This window comes from Centroberyx affinis, unplaced genomic scaffold (genome assembly GCF_046629955.1).
Source record: "Centroberyx affinis isolate AG114_WGS23_722 - 3 ecotype Tasmania unplaced genomic scaffold, CSIRO-AGI_Caff_v1 ptg001928l_1, whole genome shotgun sequence".
Classification (NCBI taxonomy): domain Eukaryota; kingdom Metazoa; phylum Chordata; class Actinopteri; order Beryciformes; family Berycidae; genus Centroberyx; species Centroberyx affinis.
The window spans coordinates 142,889-161,553 of NW_027280290.1; the positions used below are offsets into that span (position 1 = coordinate 142,889).

Consider the following 18,665-nt stretch of genomic DNA (forward strand, 5'->3'; position numbering starts at 1 on the left):
CATGTATTACAGACAGCTTCTTTTTCACTGTCCCTCACTCTCTCTCCCTCGCTCGCTCACCCTTTCATCGAGGCTGGCTTGCAAGAGCAAATGGTCAATTTTAGGATTAATGCCTCCAGCTTGCTCCATCTTATTCCTACCTCGATAATGCATTTTAAAACTAAAACTGACATGACCACAGCATTGGTCCCAACTGGCTAAAAGAGCAAATTATGGATGAATGACTATATGGAGTGCACCAAAAATATGTATATGACTCATTAACTCCCTCTTGAAAACATCTCATTGCCTGATCTCTTCTGACAATTTAGGCATTTAGCTGACGCTCTTATCCAGAGAAACTTAAAATGAAGGGGGTGAATTTTGGCAGGTTTGTACAGACAAAAGGACACTTTTACTTAAAAAAAAAACCATAGTGCCACATTGGCGCTGCAGTATGCACAACTAGTTGAATTCTTTGCACACCAGCCCCCAATGCATGACCATCTGCAATTGGTCTAAAATACAATAGGATTAGTTGTATTTCCTTGTGGAAAAGCATCTCCATTTCTTTTTTCCATTTGCCTTTGTTTACATGTCTGTGCTAACAGTTTTCTAGTAGTCAACTCTTTCAAACTGAATCATTTTGAGTGTAGGCTTGCTGAGCTTGTTAGAGGATACCACCTTTATGACCAATCAAACGTTTTCTAAATCTTCATATTCCCACAGCTGCCATCACCTCAGCCATTGTTGTTGTTGTTCCATGCGTTTTCCTTATTTCAACTTTGTTGCAAGTATACTGACAGGCTGAGTGAACAGTCAGGGGTTTAGTAAGTTGCTCAGTGTTACTTTGACAAGACTCAACATAGACAGACTAAACCCGGGACTTTTCAGTTACAGGATGGCCTCTCTAACCTCTAGGCCACCCTGGTGCCCATTTGTTCCCTTTCTGTCTGTCTGTCCGTCACCCCTTCCCTGCCACCTGCCGATCCCCCCCATGGCTTCCCGGCAGCCATTAACAAGGGGGCTCAGTCTGGTGTATCTGATGAGGCCAGCTGCAGGGGTAAACGACCCACCTGTATCTAAATTATATAATCAGTCCTAATAGGACAGGGACAGATCAATCCCACCGCTGTCAACCATCGGAGGACAAGAGGTCACCTTCACCGTGCTTTGGGCACACTCCACCTGATTGGGAATCCACACAAAGCCCTGCATGGAGCTGTGGGCTGTAACCGCGTATTTGCGCGTGAGACTGTGTGTATGTGTCTGGATCTATCAGCTACGAGTGAAGTCTCAGTCTCAGAGTGTCGTTTGCCTTAAAACATGACTTCAGCAGCTATGTGTTCATGTTCTGTGCTACACAGTCCACAAATCTGGAGGTTGCAACAGAATCTGTTCAGAAAATGAACTGAAATGGAAGAACTGGAGGAATGGGGCGTTATTGATGGCTAGGTAATTGTGCCCTGATGGGATAACATGTTGAAAAATGTCATAAGAGCGTATTGAGCCTGAGTTGACAAGCTGGTAAAATGGTTAGATTGACTGTCCCAAAACAGAAAGGTCCCACATTTGATCCCACATGTCCTTCCAGAGTCTCCTCCAGCAAGACACTGAACTTCTCACCTGCCCACTCACTGGATAAGAACGTCCACCAAACGCCTAAAATGCAAATGTGAAAATGTCAAAGAGCTCTCATTCTCTCATTTGATCTTTCCCTTCCCGTTCTCTCTCATTTGTCATTCTTTGTTAAATGAGAGTGCTGACTTGACAGCTTCTCCATTTACGCTCCTCACGTTCCATGTTTCATGAGCCCGGCTTCATCCTCACGAAGAGCACTAATAGCAGCTTTGATCATGACAAGTGCACCACTTACACTACACTACTATAATCACTACCTCTCCTAATGTAATCCCTAGCTACACTCGACACCTTCTCCAGCTTTCTGAAGTATCTCTCTCTGTCCGTCTCTCCATCAGGGCTGCCACTGAACTTTCCACCTCGCTCTCAACTCTATTTCCAGCGCTCACACTCCTACTCTCACTGTGCTTCTTAAGTGCTTCCACTCTTGCCTATTTCTGGCGAGTGTGTGTGTGTGTGTTAGTGCACACATGTTTATAGGCACTGAAGATGCTTGTATAATGACAGGATTGATTCTGACTCTGTATGTGTGTGTGTGTGTGTGTGGGGGGGGGGAGGGGGGGGGCACAAAGTCTAAAAAGGAGATCCTGGGGAATGAAGCACAGTTCTTACGAACCACAGGTCCCAAGCAGTGGAAAATAGTTTTTTCTCTGTCTCTCATTGTCTCAGTCGCTCTCATTCTCTGTGTGTTTTTGTATCTGTGTCGGTCTCTCGCACCATGTGGGCAGGGAGCCAGAGGTGAGTCAGAGTGAACTACTTTCCACAGTAACAGCACAGTGATGAGAGAGAAGACACTCAGCAGACTTTGCTGCCTTCAGACAGACCGACCTAACGCTGTACACGCAAACGCACACTGTACAGACAAACGCCTCGGACAGACAGAGCAGTTTCAGAGAAAATGCGATGTTGAACTGAATTATATTGATTCCTAGAGGATGCCAAACTCATTGCCCGTTAAGTTTTCTCCTAACAAGCAGCTCATCTATCCTCCTTCACTGTAAACACAGCTGTTATGTAAGGCACCGAGGATTGGGAGCATGTGTGAGTGTGTCTTATTGTGTGTGTGCGTGCGTGCATGCGAGCCTATGTGCATGTTAATGTGTGCATTTGTGTATGTGTGTGTGTGTGTGTTGCATGTGCATGAGTGTGTATTTGTATGTGTGCGTGTGCATAAGTAAATGAGCAGCAACTCCGCTGAAGGGAGCCCGAGTTGGCTGAGTTCACACAATCACCCAAACGCTCATGGGAAATCAGTGGGCGGACAGGTATGGATCGGTGACAAGGGGAGGAAGAAGAGGAGGAGGAGGAGGAGGAGGAGGAGGAAGAGGAGGTTTGGATTAGGTGCACTCTCCAACGCTCACTTTCACACTCTCTTTCTCTGTGTCTCTCTTAGCCCATTCTTTCTTTTGTTCTCTTCAGAATAACTTGCCTGTGCTGACCTAACTTCTTTTGGGAGGCTCACTCTCAACAGTTAAAAGGTTTCTCTCAGCAGTTAATAGCCTGTTAGTTAAAAGTCTCTCTCAGCAGTTAATAGTCTGTCAGTTAAAAGTCTCTCTCAGCAGTTAATAGTCTCTCTCAACAGTTAAAAGTCTTCCTCAACACTTAACAGTCTCTCTCAACAATAAAACCAGCAGATTTCACTATATACTGTGGGAAATAAACTGCTAAAGGTAGGCTAACAAAGACCACCACCAATATCTACTACGATTTCTGAGATTGCCAGCATTCAATATACAAAGACTTTAAATATGAAAAAACTGTCTATACATTCAATATAGTCTTCAATGTACAGTATAAATTTGTATGAGGTTTGAAATAGAATGTCAAATGTGTTTCGGAATGCAAAACATGCAGTCAAGTGATTCTGCAACGTAAAATTGTACTGAATATACAGTATAACGTTTTGAGCTAATGTTGATTAACACCATGATAATACTGTTTTACCAGGATATCTTTAGCCAAGATAATCATAGTAGTGACCGATGCACCCTCAGATCAATGGAAGTTTCATTAATTGGCCAAGCTTTCAGTCTTGTCAGCCTTGTCAGCTAAGTAACTTGCTGTGTGGCGGATCTTCCACATTATAAAACTGTCCCAGAAAATCATAGCATTAAATTTTGATGCTAGCCCATGCCTAATAACGTGTAAGAACTGCAGCATTACAGATGGGGTGCGGCATATGTAGGCTCACTGGGGACTCTTTACTGTGGCTGAAAAACATCGGCCATGTTGGCCCGCAAACACGCATAGATAGACTCACATATAAACTCACATTTTATCAATCCACTGTGACCTTTGCACTAAGAAAGATGGACATTTTTTTGGATTTACTTGATTCTTGTTGCCTCATTACTCAAGCTCTAACATTGAACCGAAAGAGTTTATTTGTATAGGTTAGTGTCAGTGGCACAGCCAAAATGACCCATCACCAGCCAAGCACAAAACTGCAGGATACTTCCCGTACAACTCTTAAAGGTGTGCTGCTGTTGCTGTTTTGAATGCATTATATGAATGGCGATATTCACAGCTGACAACATAAATAGGAACAGTTCAATTCCAAAAATACAAGGAAAAGGAGCACAGCTATACTCCTTCATCAGTCTCTGTGACAGGCCTGTTTCTGATGCTCCGCAGAGACAAAGAAACAAACATGAAACAATTCTATAAAGGTCTCATCAAACCTTGCAGTAGGTAATGAAAAAATGGTGTCTGTGTGTGTGTGTGTGTATACGCGTGCATGTGTGTGTATGCGTGCATATGTTTGTAGAAATCCCTTATTCAAACATATTAAGGGTACATGACTCCCATCATCCTCTCTATCATCCTCTTTTCTTTTTCTCCTTCTCTTTCCCTCCCTCCTCCTTCTCTCCTGTGTTCTCCTTTTCTGCCAGCACTGAATTATTCCTCCTTTCCTCTGTTGTCTTCTCAAATATTCACCCTCTGCTCCCCTCCCCTGCTGCTCTCCCTCCCTCCCATATTCTCCACAGGTGACAGAGGAGAGAAAGCAAGCACCAGATGAAGCATGAGGCAATGATGGAGAGAGAAAACTCACAACTTCCCAACTTCCCTTTATCTATAATAGATAGTGTGGCTGATATTAAATGCAGCCGTGCTGCCCCTTGTTCCCTTTTTCCTCAGTCTCCCTCAACACTCCCATACTCTGCAGAACCCTTTCCGTCCTAAAACCCTCCAAAAACTGCTTTCCCAGTGAAAGCGTTGGGCCGTACCCCCGCCAACACTTAACGGATGCTGGGGGATTTTTCTCTCTTATATTCAATTACACCCCCCCCCCCCCCCCGCCCCCTCCTTATCGACCCATCTCTGCCACCCAATTCTGCCTATTATACCCGCTATCTCTAACTCAATCTCTCCCTCCCATCTCTTTTCTCTCCTCTTCTTAACTCTTACCACACAATTAAGAGGGACGAACAGGGACAAGAGAAGGGTAAGAAGAAAAGGCAGGGGTGGAAACAAAATGCAAAAGCAGATGGAGAGAAAGATAGAAGAAAGTCTCTCACTCAATGAGAGTGGGCACAGAATAGAACAGTGGAGAGCTTTCACAAAGAGTGGCAAAGATAAATGATGTAGTGAATTACATGCAGACAGTTTGAGCAGTCTGTTGCTCTCTTGCTCTCTTTCTCGCTCTGAAATTCTTCAACGCACACACACTACCTCTCTCTCTCTCGCTCTCCCTAACTCTCTCTCTCAGCAGAACAGGTAGTCACAATGACACAAGCTCATATTCAACAAGATTATTTCTTCCTGCTGATTCATGCACAAAGGGAGAGGGGCAGGAGGTGGCGACGGAAAGAGCTCGCCCACTCATGCACGCAAACGCATGCACACGCACACACACACACACACACACACACTCAGTGGACGTCGGCGAGTTATACATCACGGTTGATTTGAGCAACCTGCATATTAGCATAGATAGAGGACAGTTAGTATTCCTATTTGTTTGTTGACAGATCGTCTGGGGGGAGAAATCAAATATTCTGACAGTGTCTAAAGTAGGATGGATGTCCTAAGGAGAGCTGCCGCTGCTGTTTCAGAAGTGCTGAGGTGACAGCTCTGCGATAAGGGACGGCCAAGGACAGATGACCACAGCACAGGTCACTGGATGATACTGGGCAACATATTGGAGAAAATAATATCAACCAGTATTCAGCTGTCAGATGGATGCCAATAATGATAATCCTCACATTTGCTAGAGGTCATTGAGACTCAAACACTGTGCGTAGACATATTTTATAAATCAGTCATATTTTCAGAAACCTAAGGGCCTGTCCTCAGTCAGTACATCAATTTGATATCACTTACTATACATTATACTATGAATTCACATAATCTATATCAGCCTAAAAAGCTTTATTCTGCAAATAAAATGATGGGTTAACTGAGGTTAGGTGCGTTGAACCTCCACAACATCCCTGACTGACTATTCAGCGAGCAACCTGCTGATGTCGAGTGAAAGCCTTCTAAATCTGAGTTGCATGACTGTTGGTGTGCGTGTGTGTGAGTGTGTGTGAGTGTGTGAGTGTGTGTATGGCTGAAGTACTAGCTCTAATTTGTCTGAGGACACAGAAAGAGACAGCTCTCGCAGTCTGGAGGAAGAGAAAGCGACTCGGCAACTGACCAGCAGAAAGGTAGGACCATGTGTGTGCACATGAGTGAGTGTGTGTGTATGTGTGTGTGTGGGCGGGAATGTGTGTTTGTGCGTCTCTCATAAATCCTGAATGAAGTTTCTATTATTTCCTATATCTCTAGGGAGAGATTAGTTCTATCCAAACAGGCATACACCCGAGGCAGTACTCTCAGTCTCACACAAGCACACACACACATGATAAAGACTGTGCACAAACACACAAACCAGACATAAAAATGAGTGGGCGAAAGAAATGACAGCAGGAGACGCTCAGGGACAGAGAAGGAAAGTATGAGACCGAGAGAGAGAGAGAGACAGAGAGAGAGAGAGAGAGAGAGAGAGACAGAGAGAGAGAGAAAGAGAGAGAGAGAGAGAGAGAGAGATTCAGACAGGGAATAAGTGTCATGTCCCTGACAACAAGCATTACTGATTGTAAAGAATAATGTCTTCTAACACACAACTACTATCTTCCATAACACACACACACACACACACACACACACACACACACACACACACACATACACATACACACACAAGCAGTCAAAGTGTTCCTTTCTTTTCCAGATGGATTTTCTTGGGCTCAGTTATCATCATCCAGGGGTTATAGGGTGGAAGGCTATGTAAGAATAAACAGTAAAAGTAGGCAGCCAGACAGACAGGCAGACAGACAGACAGACAGACAGGCAGACAGGTAGACAGACAGACAGACAGACAGACAAACAGGCAGGCAGGCAGACAGACAGACAGACACACAGACAGACAGACAGACAGACAGACAGACAGATAGGTAGACAGGCAGGCAGACAGACAGGTAGTCTTTAAAATGGACAGGTCTCTTCAGTTGTATTAACAATGCTAAACCAATGCACTTTACACCCAGAGAGAGAAGACAGAGGGAGGGGGCAGAGGGAAACAGTGTGAAATACATAGAGAGACACTGTAATTGTAGAAACACTGAAACACTATACAGGTTGTACACTGTTCAACCTCACCAAGCCTACAGTGCACAGGTACTACAAAAGCTCTTTGTATGCAGTATGTAGCTGTGGGATTCGCTATTTGGGCGTCACAGAGATTGTAATTTAAAAAGGTGAGAAAAAAGAGTAGAACTGTGACATTTGAGCACAAAGGCCCCTCTGCCACCTACCTGTAAGTCCATGTGTGTGAGAGAGAGGGTTTCTCTGACTTCTCAGCTCTTTACTGTGGAGATCAGCTCCCTATGCAGCCGCCTCCCGCACACTGACAGTATAGCGAAGCGTAATGTAGGAGGGAATGGAACACCAACAGGGAATATAGCTTCTACATGTGGTAAAATGCACCAGCTATGTCTCTTACAGTACATGCATGTATGGACTCTCAAAGCTTCACAGCTGCAGGTATTGAAAATGTGCATAATGCTTTTCCCTGTGGCTCAGAACACAGTACACTTGATACATCCTGCTCTAAACTCACAAGGAAACGGCATTTTGATGGTTTCTTGCTTCTGTAATTCAACACATATCCAGTTGAAACAGGATGTTGGGATGGGACATAATGCAGGGAGGGGCTCCTTAAAAGTGGGCAGGTTGGAAAAATCAGGATGTGCACGTCCTGATTTTGCTGAGTTAGAGCCAGGACCGCCATGAAGTAACCACTAAAAACATGTATATATATTTTCCAGCATGTAAAAGCAATGGGATTTTGGTATAAAAATACAAGAAAATGAACATTTGGGGGTTTTTTTGTAATTCATCATTATAGGCGTTATGTTATGATATGAGAATTACCTAACAACAGCTAATGAAAAAGTTATTTTTCATTTGATGGTGTCTTCAACTCTTATAGAAACAGTGGAGAAACCTGTCTAAGCAGCTCTATCTCTCTATCTATCCCACTTGCCATGCATTTTAATTAAAACAAAACTTCCACCAGGTGCTTTCATTTTCACATCCCATTTTTCCCCCCACTAACCTCAGACAGATTTCAGACACCCCAGAGAATTGGAAGCCAAAACCCCATAACAGCCCAGCAGGTGTTCTATAACAAAGCTAGCTGTTGCCTCCAAGCTGTTGGCTGCAGCTGTATTGTCCTTTCCCCAGGGCTTGTGGCGGGTGCAGCTCTTTCTCCGTTGGTTTTCTGCTCAGTCAGATTGAGTCCGCTGTTCGGCAGCTGCTGTAGAAGGACATTAAGGAAGCGACGGACAGGGTCACACCTCAGTCCTGTAGGCCAGCGACCCGCTGAAATGAAAACCAAAGTGACTGTGCATCTGTATATATGTTTGCGTGTGTGTGAGTGTGTGTGTGTGTGTGTGTGTGTGTGTGTGTGTGTGTGTGTACGTGCGTGCGTGTGTAGGCCCAGACTGTCTGCCTGTTACTGAGGGCTGCTGTCCTGTTGTTTATATTGCTCCCTCACTCGTCACACAAGGTTAATTGTTGGGATGACCTTTTTCTGAACAAACACCTCAGAGACATCACAAGGCTGGCTACGCTCTCACTAGTGAGGAAACACACACACACACACACACACACACACACACACAGAGGGTGTGTGTGTTTGCTCAGAGAACTGACACCCTCCTAATCTCCCAGTGTGTTATGGAGCCATGAAATAGCCCAAGAGATGAAATTAGATTCTGTGATGTGTCAGCCAGTCAAAGCATTAAATACTATTGGGTTTTTGCCAGCTGCTAGGCTTGTGTGTGTGTCTTGTTTAGATTGCTCTCTTACTATAAGGGCGCATAAACCGATTACTATAAAGAGAGCATTAACACCACATGCGCTATTCTGCAAAATAGAGCACATATTTGCCTGTCAAAGAACTAAACTGGTAAGAATATGACAAATACTGAAGAAAAAGAGACAGTTAAGTTGCCATTTGACAGTCAAAGCAAGAGACCACACACGCAAACATTCAGTCCAGTTAGTTTGAGGAGGAATATAAGAAGCTGCTTCATCTACTTGCTCAGCACATGGACAACACTACACAACTGCAACGCAGGCTACACCTGTGGCAAGTCTGTGTGTATCTGAGAGACAGAGAGAATGAATTCTGTTTATTAAACAGAGGTAGAAGTGGATTGAAAGCGCTACCTCAGGTGCTTAGGTAATTTAAAACTGGCGAGGAGAGAAGAATAAACAATGGCATTATTGTCAGCAATACCAGCCCCGCTACCTGTTAAGACCTCCATTTTATTAGAAAAGGCCAGGGTACAGCGGATGTGATGAGAAAGTGTCAGAGGCGGGTGTGGGCTTAATTAGGCAGGATCAGGCAAGCGTGTCTGAGACAAGAGTCTTGAAAGACAGCCCAATTACTAACTTTAACTGAGGCAAAAACTTGGGAATTTTTTCTGTTCCATTCTGCTAAACAGACTGCTACGACCGCTGCTGGTGGTGAAAGTGAAAGTGTCCTCACTCCAGGATACCATGAAGAAATCAATCTCCTGAAATATCTCTCCAGAATAAATTAACCTCTTACAGAGCACAGATGTTGCGAGTGGCGAGTCCCATCCCTGGTTCCAGAAAATGTTTTTACCATTCATTTTCAGCAAAGAATTTATACACTAAAAGCTTCCAAAAACAACCAAGGTACCAAGTGGCTCCACGCATTAAATTGGTCAGGGAATTCACCATTAGACTGTGAATGAAACACCATTTCTAGCTGTTGTAATAATAATAATAATAATAATAATACATTTTATTTGTAGAGCGCTTTTCAATTTATATATATATATATATAGATATATATTTTTTACAACCTTGTAGAAGCTTTTGTCCTAGAGTTTTTAAAAAATAATGAATAAAATGATGATTATATTTTGTTACTGTTTAAATATATATATATATATATATATATATATATATATATATATATATTTACTAAATATAATGCATGGCAGCACTTTGAACCATGCAAAAAATTTGGATTAATCTGAGAGGGACAGCAGGATAGTCGTCTAGTCGATGGAACTGTGAGAGAATCCGGGCATATAGAAGTAAATGAGCAGTAAGCATGTTTGAAATAATAAAACAATAATGCAAGAATAACGCATATTGTCCATTTCGATAATTGTGAGTATGCAGACCCGATCCAAATAATTAACTAACCAAATTTGGGCTCTTCCCTGTGCCAGAGTCATCTCAATGATTGGCTCGAACTTCTGGCTTCTCACAGAAACACACAGGCTCACACGCTCTTTGGTGCTGCCAGAGTTATCTATTGTACCTCCTCTGTGCTCATTTCAAAGTACTTGTTAGGAGAGAAGTAAGTAAAGATAATTGGTTCATATACACAGGGGGCGACCATCCTGCAGTGTAGATACCACGCACACATTCATATACACATACACAAACAAAGATACACACATACACAGACAGACACACACACACACACACACACACACACAGTATACAGGTGGTTCATTAAGGTGCCTAAGTGAGTGAGGAGAATGGGGGAATAGAGAGTGGCTGTAGTCATTAACAGCCACAGGCAGGTGGCATTACAGAGTCTAGCCAAGAGAGCGTCTAATGACAGTGGCAGAGGAGAGCGAGGCGGAGAGAGAGCCAGCTGAAAGGAGTTGGACAATATTTCCTCTTCAATAATATTATTTTGCCTTTAAGCCACAGAGAACACTAACAAACCTACAACCAAGGACTCTATGGGTTGGCCATGAAATCTGGATGAGCTCCATGAGTGTGTGTGTGTGTACAGTAATGTGTCTTTCTGTGTCTGGGAGTCTTTGTCGGCATTTGTGTGTCTTTGTGTGTCTGTGTGTGCGCCTGCGTGTGTGCTGTAATTGTTTGTGTGCGTGTGAGAAGCATGCCAAATCATTGTCCCCCTCTCTTTTAGCGCGGGGAGAGCTGAGGGAAAGAGAGACCCCTAGATCCCCAATCCCAACCGCAGCTGGCTGAGGGCGATAAGACAAACAGGCTCCCCCATCAGGGCGCAGCTGAATAGGAGCAGAGGAGGAGAAGATGAGTAGAGGGGAGAGGAGGGGAGGGGAGAGGGAGGCGTGGGGCAGAGAAATGTCACAGTTTTATAAGACCTGCACAGGCATGGAGACGGGCCTGCGTTCCTGTGCCTTGAGTGCGTGTGGGTGTGCACGGCATGCATGTGCGGGCGTGTGTTTGAAATCATATTGTCATATTGGGCCATTAGCCAAAGCCATTACCCAGTCCCATTCCCCATCTGTCTGTAACTTTTCAAAATGCAGAACTCCAACAAGGTCAGAAACACACCCACAAAGACAGAGAAAGGAAAGAAAGTTGAACAAAAATACCCCGCCATTTCTAAGTGTAAGGCTCCATCCTCCAAATATGACTCACACCCAGGAAAGGAGTGGATAACGAGAACCTGTCTATTGTGTACCGAACAGCAAGTCCCAAGCAAAACAGCTTGGGCTGAAAAAGGCAAGGAGAAAGTACTGTACTACATTTAGAGTTCATTTGAAGTTCAACCTGGCGCTCAGACAGAGATTTTCACCCCGCGAAAACTCTGTTCGGTTCAGTCGTTTTTACACAATTACTCATCCAGGTGGTTATTAAAGCTATGACTAATATGTAAGCTTTATCGTTGTCAAACAACCCCCATCTTTCTCCAGTGCCCCGTGGATTCCACCAATATGATTTGAAGTGTGTGTGTCGGTTGCATGTGTGTGATCCTGCATGACGCCACTGAAAGAGGTGAACAGTTAACTCTTTTGTTCCTCGGTAATCTGAGGATTTGGCTGAGGAGGACAGAGGATAGACAGGAGATGAGGCTGAACTCTAACACACATGCACAGGCTAAAGGATATTCTGGAAAAATTGGGCTTTGCAGAATGACCGGGGAAACCATCTGCAGACATTTGCTTTGTTTACGTACGAGTGCGTGTGTGTGTATTCTTATGAGCCTCAACGTACAACACAGCATCTCTGGCTGCACCAAAGCATGTTATATCACTCCCATTCATAATCGTCTCCATAATACAATGTGAAACGCGCTATCAATCGAGTGAGTTGAGGGGAAACCGATACTTTGACACTCTGACATGGTGGCTGTCTGCTTGTGACAGAAAACTGTTTCTTTGTGCTATTGAGTGAAGGAGAGCGGCTGATAAAGGAGGTGAGGTGGAGAAGAGAGGAGAGGGGATTATTGTGATGGCTTTTCTGTCATCACTGCCACAAAGCAGGTCACAGAATCAGCAGAGGAGAGAGGAGGAGAGAGCAGGGAAGGATTCCCTACTGAGTCGAGACAGCCTGCACTTTGACTAACAAATGAGAAACAAACGGTGTCATCAGCACTACCAAGGTTCCTCAAAATCCCCAAGACCTGTTTCTTCATCTTGGTGCCAGGACAGCATTGACCAGGATATCTATCTCTCTCTCTCTGTCTCTCTCTCTCTGTCTCTCTCTCTCTCTCTCTGAGCACAGTAAGAGCTGCCACAACTTTTAATCTCTTTCCTACTGTAGAAACACACACACACACTGCTAACTACCCAGTTTTTCTATTTATTCCAAACAAACCACTGTTGCTGCTGCAGGAAACGGATCACTTCACCTGTTAGGTCTTTCCCGGGAAAGACCTAACAGACACCGTGTGTAGAACAGCAAATGTTAATGCTTTCATGAACTGGATATAGGTTCAATTTATAGGAAAGTTATTATGATACGACCAGTCAAATTCCACATATATATATATACAGCATATACAGTATACAAGGCTATCAATTATTAAAACGTGATCCTGTGAACTATTGAGCTGTCATCCTGCACTAAAGAATACCATTTTTGCATAATCAGTCATCATACCATAAGAGCAGCGCCTATCAACAGGCTCGATTCAGATTCTTCTTATTCTTCTTTGAACCATTAGAAACCACAAAGTAGCAATCACTGCTTATTAGAGCAGAGCGGTAGCACACTCCTCATTGTTCCATTCTATCTTTAGACCGCCTGTCTAACTCAAAGCTAAGTGGAGAGAAGTAGGGAGGAATTGTTTAAGGAGCTGGTAAAGAAGAAGAGGCATAGAGGGACCAGCGCTCAATTCATCTCCGACTCTGAAAAGACACCGCAGTACAGGAGATGGAGACCTGGGAAGGACGAACACACACACACACACACGTCTCTTTCTCTCTCTGTTGTAGGCTTACCACACACACACACACACACACACACATACACTGTCTGTCGCAGGCTTTCTTTGGTATGCGTCTCTCTCTGTCACTGTCTCTGTGAAAAGATATAGCAATGCAGGAGATGGAGAACTGAGGAGGAGGAATACACGCGTTGTGTTTCTGTCAGAGGAATACCACAGGCACACATGCACTGTCTGTCTTTGACTCAAGGGCACAAACAAACACACGCACACACACACACACACACACACACACAGTCGACAGAGACGGAGAGTGGTTCCACAGGGTGTTGTGAGGACTGTGTTATTCATATCTGGTGAAAGCTCCCCATATGAAACATTCATCCTGAGGAGGCTCAAGGAGGGAGCAGGGCAGTGGGACTGAGGCTGGGATTAACACTGTCAAAATCCTCCCCTCTACCCTCTATCCTCTACCCCGAGACACCTGAATCCACTTTATCCAAAAGGAAATGAGAGCTCTAGCAAAAAAAAAAAAAATGTTGGTGTAGAAACTTTCTGCTCCATCTCTGGCTCTGGTAATGCGCTAAAAATAATTTCCATAAGCGTTATGTCGACATAAAGCCAGACTAAGAGGCAGGCAAGCGGTGACAGAGGTGCTTTTCTAGCCGCTTAGAGGTGCTGACAGAGAGCAGCTGAGGTATTATGGCTCTGAATCAACAGATCAGCGGGCCTCAGTCTCACCTCCAGTGTGTGTATGTGTGTGTGTTCACCCGGTGTCTGCCTATGCAGCTCAACTGACAGACAGCTGGAACCTCTAGTGTTGTCTAAATGGAAATTGCAAAACCCCACAAAACATTGATTTGTCAGCAAACTAAAGGTTCACAGGACGGTGAAGAAAGCCTGTTAAATAAATAACAATGATCAGACAGGAAGCAGGAAATGTCCATGGCCTCCAAATTTTAAGTTCTTTTGATTTTGTCAAAGAACTCTCCTGCGGGATTGTATCAGAGCTGATTAAAGTGCAGCCACTCATACTTGGTGTGTGTGTATGTGTGTGTGTGTGTGTGTGTGTGTGTGTGTTTGTGTCTGGGCTGCAGGCCCTGATCACATTAAAGTGCATGTTAGGTTTTTTTTTCTCAAAGCCTTTGATAAAAAAAGAAGTTCAGAGAAAAAAAGGATCTGAGGCCAGGCGAATAACTGAAGTCTGTTTTCAGTTTTTACACCACGATCACTATCTGAGGGGTCCTCCGAGATGGCTTCTCACACACACACTCACACACACACACACAGCAAGGAACCATGAATCTTTCATTGGCATCACACTAAGCTCAAAGATTCTTTAGCATATGCCTAGGAATTTGAAATCGGAGCTCAAACATGCATTCAAAAGAAAAAAGAATAGAAGAAAGCAATGTTTCTCAATGTAATCATTAATTTATATACATTAATATACTGAACCAACGGCACACACACTGTGCCATGCCCCACAGCTGAGATAATGTCACTGCAACCCAAACAGATCATCATACACTAAACACATTCCTTCTATCCAAAGACAAAAGCAGGAACCAAAAAGGATTGTGATGGATTTTGATAGTCACCACTCATGCAATATTTGATTTTTGGGGGGGTTGTTTTTTGATAAGATAAAGACAGTATCATTATTTGCTCAAGTATTCCTCCAGCAATACTGTTTTCTAAAACTGAGGGTGACGGATTTTGAAATCCTAGGTTTTGGCTTCTTCAATCAGGATATTTTTTTTTTAGCAAACCTAAAAACAGAGGAAAAGTGTGTGTGTGTGTGCGCGTGTGTGTGTGTGTGTGTGTGTGTGTGTGTGTGTATGTGTGTGTGTGTGTGTCCGCACGTGTGTGTGAGTGCATGTTAATTATGCCGTCTCCCCTGTGGGTGGTCTTTGCAGGCTTCATTTTGCAGGTCTGTGGACGCCTGCTGTTTCCTTGTCAAGTCTGATTTAACAGAGTTGGAAAGCTGGAAGGGAAACGAGGACAAACTATGACATTTGTAACTTTCTCCTGTTAACAGAAAACATAACACAAGCAGCAGCTGGGTAATTGGCGGTTTCTGGTTTTTTGTTATAATACTTCAAGTGGGTCTGATGTTCACAAACAAACTGATAACTGCAACTCAACTCAACCATGATTTCTATAGTGTACTGTAAATGCATACAGAGAGGCTGGGCTAAACACAAAAATAAAAAAGGTTGAATAAATAAAAATGAAAAAAGAAACACAATAACTGGGTTCACACCAGCTGCCTGCTTGTGGTTTGCATCTGAACTACACAAGCCCATCTTTAGCACAACTACTGAATATCATATGAACTATATTTTCAATAATGTTAGCCTGTCATGATTTTCCCAACATAAGCTTTTCCATATCAGTAATAGGAATAAAGAGCGTCTCGTTGCATTGTTAATGAGTTAGCTTCGCCCATGGAAGTAACCCAGATGACCTGTGTGTATTTGTAGTCATTTCTTAGTACAATGCAGGATGGGTAAGATTTTCTCTTTTGTTGTTGTGTGATGTTATGTTATTTGGTCAGATTGACTGGTCCCTGGTCCAGATAATGTTTGACAGGCAGACAGATGTCTATGTTGTGAGTCTGTAACTGTATGACCTCAGTCTGAGTTCGACCTGCCACCCTCACTGAACTCAGAAAGGGGTTAGATGAATGCATCTCCCTTGATGACAAACAGCCCACACACACACACACACACACACACACACACACACACACACACACAAACACACACATAGAGACACACACACACACATTATTTTCCATCATGGTGCCCACTGCCCCCCTGACGACTTGTGCCTACCCAGGCATGAGAGTTAGAGCTGAAACTATTAACTTTACATCCACTTTAATCACCTTTTCCACCTCTGAGGAGAGGAGAGGAGAGTAGAAGAGAGGAGAGAAGAGGAGAGGAGAGTAGAAGAGAGGAGAGAAGAGGAGAGGAGAGTAGAAGAGAGGAGAGAAGAGGAGAGAAGAGGAGAGGAGAGGCCCAAAAGGTGAATGTGTGTGAGGACAGGGCGGGATAAATAGGCAAACCTCATTACTGAAACTGTCTTTTATCCAATAAAAGCATAGCATAGAGGGGTAGTGGAAAGGTAAGGAGAAGGAGAGGTGAACAAGGGTGAACAGCAGGGATGAAAGGAGAGAAGAGGTGAGGAGAGTCTGTAACAGACCTCTGTACCTCCCTTGTCAAACACTAATGAGTCCCTAATGTTGAGATCCAGTCAGGAATATCAATGAGACATACTGTAGGACACACACAGACACTCCTGCAGGAGACTCACAAAAACACACACGACAGACACCTAACAACCACGATGTTTCCCTTTTCTGCTGACAGTTTGCATTACTTTCAAATGATTTTATACCTGCAGTCCATAAACACAACATTTCATTTACAAGTGCCACCTTGCACAAAGCTCAACGCATAAAACTTAAGCGCTGCTAAAATAAGCCACAATAAAATGCTGAATGCTGGAAATACAAAATGTTTTACTGTCATGACTTATAATAGGGATGGCAGGGATTTCACCATCACAGCCTTGAGAGTCAAATAAATGAATACATATTACAGCATGAGGCAAGCAGAGAAGGATTGGCAGGCAATGGGACAGTGATTGGAGAGGCAGATGGGGAAGGAAGAATCGAAGGAGAGGAGGAGGAAATGAGGGGTTGGGGGGCTTGAAGAGTATAGGCTTCCTACGTGCATACACATACACACACACGCACACACACACTAAACAAGAATATGATTGGCATATTAAGCCATCATTAAAAACTTTATAGGCACACTAATGCAAATGAAAATGAAACTTTAATTAACTAGTTCAATCCCCAAACTATGCTTATCCCTCTCTATAGGAGTCAGGAGTACCATTAGTCTAAAAGTCAGTAACGTCCCCCTTGATGCCAGAAATCCACCAGAGCCTCTCTCAGTTGTGGAAACCAGGAAGGAAAAACACAGGCCCATATCTCAGAGCGTGAATTTTATTCTCGGCTCATTAATAATCGTTACCCCTCTTAATGACTTTCTCTGAGTGTGCGTCTGAACGTGCGCTCTGCGTCTCCTTAATTTGCCCTCATTAGAAGAAAACATCTTGTGGTTGTGTGTAAAAAAAGAGATGGGGACCAAAAAAACAACCATCAAGGTCATTAGACAGATGCTACTCTAACTTAGAAGCCTTGGCATGTAGGAGTCTCCACATTTATTGCATACGATGATTGGTTACTACAGTAAATAGTTTGTGACATGAATGCTGTAATTGTTGATTGTACTCTGTATCTCCTTCCAATGATTTTCTCCAAGTGTGTCTTTACATAATGAGGTCTGTAATAATTAAACCTAACATTAGTCATAGATTTGTGCTTTGCTGCTAACTAACCTGTGAATTCCTGAGTCAGACAGCTAAATACCATGCTTGATCACGCATGGTGAGTTAATTTTACAAGGCCGATGTCTACTCATACACAGGTCTCCTCATCGGATACAGGAAGACAAGCATTTTTGCAGTCAGCCTTCATCCGCACTGCCTTTCACAAATGCAAAAATAACTCACAACCTCTGATTTGGTTAATCCTACTGTGTGTTTTCATCTCTACCTGTCTTCTTTAAGCTTATTAAAGAGCTTGATTCTAAAATGTCAGGAAAAAATATAATTACCTGAAGTTTAGCTTGTAGAGGATTTGACTGACTTCAGAGATAAAGACCGAGCTGTCAAGAAGTGTCCCCTCTGACAATCTGGCCCCAGGCTGACAGAGTAGCTATGATGATGGCAGCCATTTTGGGGCCAGAGTGATGCCAGGCTTACCAGGGAGCTAATGATGCTGGACCATGCCATGTTGAACTGGAGAGGTTTAGTAGCAACAGCAAGTTCGACATTCTGTCCACTGCAATCAAATAAGAATGTCATACAATGCAATGTGTGCAGACTAATGACACAAATTGCCATTATATTGTTAAAGTTTTACACTACCAATCATTTTGTAAGAGTAGGTGTCACGGTGGAGATGTAGTTTTGAAACAAACTTTCTCTCTCTCTGTTACTCACTTCACTATAGCCCCTTATCACCTCCCTCTCCCCTCTCTCTCCCCTCTCTGTATACAACATTAGGTGTGGGCCCACCTTTGATGCTAATGTCACTGGCTGTTGTGCTGCTCTAGGTCTGTAACGATCCCATTGCTGTCATGTCTGTCACTCCACCAATCAATCAAAGCTGCCTGCGTGCGAGTTTGTGTGCGAGTTTGTGTGTGTGTGTTGATTAGGAGACTCCATTAACTCTTATGAAATCCTGACGCCGGGCCATGGT

At 43.6% G+C, this 18,665-nt stretch overlaps 1 protein-coding gene across 7 annotated transcripts in view; it reads right to left on the reverse strand.

Annotated features, from left to right (window-relative positions):
* cutc (cutC copper transporter homolog (E. coli)) overlaps positions 1–18,665 on the reverse strand; it is a 97,140-nt gene that overhangs the window by 66,121 nt on the left and 12,354 nt on the right. Inside the window, exon 2 of one of the 7 annotated variants that reach the window (XM_071530422.1) lies at positions 18,465–18,481. The exons of the other annotated variants lie outside the window; for them this stretch is intronic. Within the exon in view, the coding sequence (XP_071386523.1) occupies positions 18,465–18,481 (17 nt within the window). The remainder of the gene's footprint in view (positions 1–18,464; positions 18,482–18,665) is intronic. 7 annotated transcript variants of the gene reach the window in all.